General features: G+C 46.9%; 1 protein-coding gene across 1 annotated transcript in view; it reads left to right on the top strand.

Annotated features, from left to right (window-relative positions):
* Nucleotides 1–346: 346 nt before the first annotated feature.
* CLIC4 (chloride intracellular channel 4) overlaps nt 347–6,000 on the top strand; it is a 68,153-nt gene continuing 62,499 nt past the window's right edge. The window contains exon 1 of the mRNA XM_080802345.1: nt 347–566. Coding sequence (XP_080658471.1) covers nt 495–566 — 72 coding nt within the window. The 5' untranslated portion in view covers nt 347–494. The remainder of the gene's footprint in view (nt 567–6,000) is intronic.

Raw genomic sequence — 6,000 nt, 5'->3', positions numbered from 1 at the left:
CAGCCGAAGGCATGAGGTCACCAGGCAGGGCGCCAGCAGCAGCTGCGAGGAAGCGCCCGCGCCGCGGCGGGAGGCGGTGTCAGGCTCTGGCCCCCGGGGGGAATTTCCCTCCCGCGCCCTCGGGAGGCGTGGCTCGGAGTCCCGCCCACCTACCGCCGGAGCCTGAGCTTCTTTACCGCCCTCGCCCAAGGCCACACCCCCCGGGCTTCGGCCTCCCGGTTTCCTCCGGGGTCCCGAGACGCAGGGCCTTGGCCCCGCCCCCAGCTAGGCCCCGCCCTCGGGCCCCGCCCCGCGGCTTGAAGCGGCTCAGGCTGGGGCCGCCTCTGAGTCGCGCGCGGGGCGTGGGGCGGTGCTGGGCAGCGGAGGCTGAGGCTAGCTCGACGCCGGGACTGTCCAGGGAGGCGCAGCGCAGCGCGGCGGGAGCCCTCAGCCCGAGCAGTCCCCGGAGCAGGAGCAGCCGCCGCCGCCGTCCACGGAGCGCAGCCGAACCGGCCATGGCGTTGTCGATGCCGCTGAACGGGCTGAAGGAGGAGGACAAAGAGCCCGTCATCGAGCTCTTCGTCAAGGTGAGCGCTCGCCCGCCGTCCCGCCGCGCTGAGCCCCCGGCGTCTGCCCGGCCGGCCGTGGGGGGGCGGCGTCCCTGCACCCCGGACGCTCCTCGGCCCCCGCGCCCCCGCTGCGCCCTCGCGCGGCGCCCGCCCCCCGGCCGGGAGAAGCTGCTCTCGCGCCCCCGGCCCATTGTCTCCGGCCCACCCGCGCCTTCCCGCCGCCCAGGCCGGTCGAGGGAGCCGGGGCGGGACCGGGACCCCGGGCAGCCGGTACGCGGAGCGGTGGTCACCGCCTCCGGCTGCGCGGGCTCCGGCGGCCGCCAGACTGTCGTCCCGCGTCTGGGTGGGACGCGCCGCTGCCCGCAGCACCCGGGCGGGGGTGGGCCCGTCACCTCCAGCCCCGCTCCGGCCCAGGCGCCGGCCCGACTGCACCCCACCCTCACCCCCGCGTCTCCCCGGACCGGGGCCGAAACCTCTCGGTCGGGAGATGAGGAACCCAACTTCTTGGAATGCTTTGTCAGAGAGCATTTCGCTTCCCGCTGGCATAAAACTCTTAAGTTTAATTTTCGATGCGATCTTAAATTTTTTTTTTTTTTTTTTTTTTAAGAAGAGCAGCAGGGCTTCCGGGAAGGACCGAGATTCCCAACTTGGGTTTTCCTGTCTTAGGTATTTTACCACCATCTGGGTTTCTTGTTTCTCAAACTCGGAGTGGTTTGTATGATGCAACATTTTGGCTGCTCCCTTTGGTGTTGCTGCCTCGGGAAAGATTTTGAGTGCCCTTTTGTTTTGAAGGAAAAGCTGATGAGGGGAAGAATTCATGACTTGCTTGGGCTTTAAACAGTTGATTTTCCCCTCTGGTCGCTTTCCTGGAACTACCTTATTTGCTTACAGATATTATCCCTATCTCTTTCCTAGCTTCCTTAATATTTTTCTTTTCAGCAAAGGAGAGAAGTTATGAGCATCTGGCTCCAGCTGCCTCCCTCAAAACTTCAAAATCCTTGAGATTCTCATAGTCACTTACTTACACAGAGCTAGGCTGTGAATTGGAAAGTTAACAGGAATCTAGGACAATTTTGTCTTTTTTCCCTGAGTTTTTATTTTAAAGAAGGGAAGATACTGACGGGTGTGTTTGAGAGATGGGAGAGAAGACATAATCAGAACAGTGTTTTAGGATTTTCTTTCAGTTACTGGTGTTAGAAACATTTTGGTGTTAGAAACGTTGTGGTTGGGGGAACTGGTACAGCAGACAGGTGCAGAACCCCCAGAATGTCTTCAAAGATTCTGTTTGTTTCTGTGGCAGGTACAGTACTGGGAAGTGCAGAGGTTGTAGGAAGGAACCTGAAATAAGAGAAAGTAAGATGGGTGGAAGGCAGAAGGGTGGGTTACAGATCAATGTTCAAAGTTTTATTGAACTAGGAATAGGGAGGAATTTCCATAAACTCAACAGCAGTGTATCTACTGAAGTTCTAAATAAAAAAAACCAAAAAACAAACCACCATGATACTTAATGGTGAAACTTTGGAGGTAGCATTAAATTTAGAATCAGATAAGGATACTATCAGTAATGGTTTCTTTTCAGCCGTGTTCTGGAGGTCCTAGCCCATACAACAAGACGAGAAAAAGAAATGAAGTGTATGAATTAGAGAGGAAGAGATCTATGCTTAATGCTCTGCCTATTAATTTAACCCTTTAGTTAGAATGAGAGGGGCATGGTGCATTGTTTCTCAAACTTGAGTGACTGTATCCTGCTTCCCAGTTTTCCATATTTGTGTTGGATGTGTATTATCATTTTCTAAGTGTATCTTGCAGTAATATCTGAAATTGATTCGATGTGGTGATTATATTTCTCCTGTGCGTAACTATTAAAGTAAAAAATGTTGTGATCCACCTAACAGCATCCTGCTTACCACTCATTGTGAGCCTTTCTTACAGGGCTCGGTGGCAGAGACCCGGGGTTCAGGTCACAGTTCTGTACTCCCTGGGCAAGTTGTTTTTCCTTTCTGAGACTTATTTTCTTTTTTTGTGGAATAAGACGTAAAAGGTTTTCTGCTGCCTTGTGATTCTGCTTAGGTAAAACATTGTGCTGATATAAACCAGGATAGTTGTTTCAAAGAAGAAAAAAAGGGCCAGGTAAATCGTGGTGGAGGTTTTTTGGGTTGTTGTTGTTAAAGAGTGTGCTTGTTTTCTTCTCCAAACCTATATATGGGAAATGCAAATGGGGGAAGATACCTTGGTAAATACAGTTATTTTGAAAGCAGTGAGTGGGCAGAGGCCATGGTTGTTTGGCATGGTATGTTAAACAGTGTTAATTATTCTGCCAAGAGGTATCCGAATTTGTAGCCAAAAACTATTATCTGCACTTAAAGCGTGTGAGTGAAAAGGATATTGAGCTTTGCGGTTTAGGTAGCTTTAAATTGAAGAGAAATAGGACCTTACTAACTAGTGTGACTGGACTCACAACTGCGTTGCCTTCCTGGTGAGTGTTGTTTTTGGAGTTTTCTACCCCTGAGTCCCTTGGCTCCCCATCACCTGGATAAGTGCAGTTCTCCATTTGTGTTTGTTTACTCCAATACCTAAAGGGTAGGGCACTCTCCCAATAGTAAAAGAAGCATACAAAGGCAGTCATCCTCAACGGTGAGAATGCCTTCTTCCCTCACCAAGAGGGGCCGGGTAGGTGTGTATATTATGATATACCAGCTCTAGTTGGGAACCATTAACCAGTAGGGTGAAGTTCAGATCCTTTAGCAAGGACATAAGGCCCCTTATAATTTGAATGTAATTTAAATTTCTAGTCCACTCTGTCCACTTACTAGTTGTGTGTTCCAGGACACACTATTTAAACCTCTCTGTGCCTCATCTGTACAGTTAGGATATTAATAGGCCAAGCTCATAGGAATAAATTAGTTGGTATATGGAGCATGTAATAAGCTTAGAACAGTTTCTGTTACACAGAAAATAGATGCTAAGTGTGTGTCATTTTGTATGTACATATTTATATGCATATCTCCCCTTGTAGATAGGCATTTAATTCCTTGAAGGTAAAGTCTACATACTGTTCTAAGTGCCTGGAAACTAAGAGGGTACCAAATGTTTGAAATGATGTTGTTTCCTTTTTTTTTTTTTTTTAAAGATTTTATTTCTTTACTGGACAGAGAGAGAGAGATCACAAGTAGGCAGAGCGGCAGGCAGAGAGAGAGAGAGAGGAGGAAGCAGGATTCCCGCTGAGCAGAGAGCCCGATGCGGGGCTTGATCCTAGGACCCTGGGATCATGACCTGAGCCAAAGGCAGAGGCTTAACCCACTGAGCCACCCAGGTGTCCCTGTTGTTTCCTTTTTTCTTAGCACTCTGCTGTTTATATATGTGTTGATATGCTTTGGAATTGGGACCGACTTACTTAAATCTTCATAGTCTGAGTCTCAAACCTTGGTCCTTTATTTCTAAAACCCTGTGGTTTGATCTACCTGCTTTTCCCTCCCTCCAGTTTGTAGTACTTCTAGTCTTTTCTTGTGCCTGCCATATTTTCCATCAATATTTCTTCTTGGCCGTGTTCAGACTTTGGAAACCAAGATTTCTGTATTAAGTAAAAATATTAGTTATTAAATCACACAATGAGAGAAATTGCAAATGACTGATTTTTGTTTTTTTCCTTTGGCTTGTATAAGCCCAATTCCTGTTGACCCTGCTGCGTCCCCAGCCCCTACTAGTAGCTTTGGTATGATGCGATGGTATCTCTGATCTCAGCATAGAAGGACTCCCTCTGTAGAGTTTAGTTTTATGGGCTGGAATTTGTTTATTTATTTAAAGATTTGTTTACTTGAGAGAGAGAGAGAACCCATGCCTGTGCTCACAGGCTTGTGAACGGGGGGGGGGGGGGGGGGAGGGGGCGGGGGGGGGCAGAGGGAGAGGGAAAAGGAGAGAAGCTGACTGCCTGCTGAGCCCAGAGCCCTACTTGGGGCTCCATCCCATGACCCTCAAATGATTGAGCCACCCAGGTGCCCCTTATGGACTGGAATTTAAAGTTGTTGTTGCACGATTTTGAACCAGTACAGTCCCTGTTGGCAGTGGTCAGTAAACTGCTGGGATTGGGGTGGTGGTTATAAAAAATTAGTCTGGTGCAGGGCGGCATAACACACAAGAATAACTGTTCCTTTTGAAATATTTGGCAGGATTTCCAGTGTGTATGGACCCTGGAGCCAGACTACTTGGCTTGACTCTGGCTTCCAGTAGTGTATCAGGCAAGTTTCTTAAGTTCTCAGTGCCTCAATATCCTGACCTCTAATACCAGGATAATAATAATAACAACAATTTTATAGGGTTGCTGAGGGGATCAGCTGCTAATCTGTATGTATTAATTAGGGTAGTCTGAGCTGCTTTAGTAAATAATTCACCCCAAACAATGATTCAAACAAGATGGAAGTTATATTTCCTTTCTCACTTAGCAGTCCAAGGAGAGTGTTTTAGACACTGAAGTGGCTTTCTTTCTTAGAGTTATTTAGGGACCACAGCATTAGCAACTTGTTTTTCCATCAACCCTGAGAGCATTGAACTCCCCTAAGCTGTCAAAGCTGGTGGCTGGGAAGTCCTGTTTATAGCCAGTGGGAGGTGGAGAATTTGTAGGAGGCACATGTCTCTTAAGGACCCTAGCCCAGACTTTCTGCCTCTCACTTCCTTTCTCATTCCACTGGGGAGAACTTGATCACATGGCTTTATCTAATTGCAAGGAAGGCTGGGAAATGTGATTTAGCCATACATCATTCTCTGGAAAGCATTAGGAATAGGGCTTAGCAACAGTAAAGACTTACTTTTGTTGTTGATGACAATATAGTATTCTTTTTTTTTAAAGTGACAGTATATTCTTAAATGTGGGCTTCATTAATAGGATTCAGGAGATTCTATAAATCCTTGAAATTACATAAAAAGTTCTATATGACTCTTTTTTTTCCTGGGGATTCCTGACACAGATTTAAGAACCATTGCTTTTAAAAAAGTAAATGGTGGAGTTCTGATTGTCAAGCATAACTCATATAAGCAAGGTGTAAAAGAAGGGTTTGGCCTAGGTCATCATTAAGGTCACTTCTATCTGGTTATCTGTGACTTAAAGCATTTATTGGAATGAATTAAAGTGCCTCATACTGAATTAGGTACTATGGAAGTTATAAGAAATTTTTAAACATTTCCTATCTTTAGGTTTATAAATTTTATTGGAAAGAAAACAACATAGGATGGTACATGCTTAAGGAGTCAAGTGTAATTCATACCTAGCTAAGAGTTGGGGGAAAGATGGAAGTAGATTTGGACTTGACCTTCAAAGAGTGGGTGGAGTAGTTGGATTGGGAAAAGCCAAGAATGGGAGTGTCAGTTTAAAAAAAAAAAATTATTTATTTGACAGGGGATAGAGGGAAATGCTAGTTTTGACATTATTTGTAGACTCATTATTCAGGAAACAGTAGAT

The sequence above is a fragment of the Martes martes genome, assembly GCF_963455335.1.
Source record: "Martes martes genome assembly, chromosome: 4".
Lineage (NCBI taxonomy): Eukaryota > Metazoa > Chordata > Mammalia > Carnivora > Mustelidae > Martes > Martes martes.
Note: the sequence above shows the minus strand (reverse complement) of the source record. Positions and strands in the feature narration are given on the sequence as shown.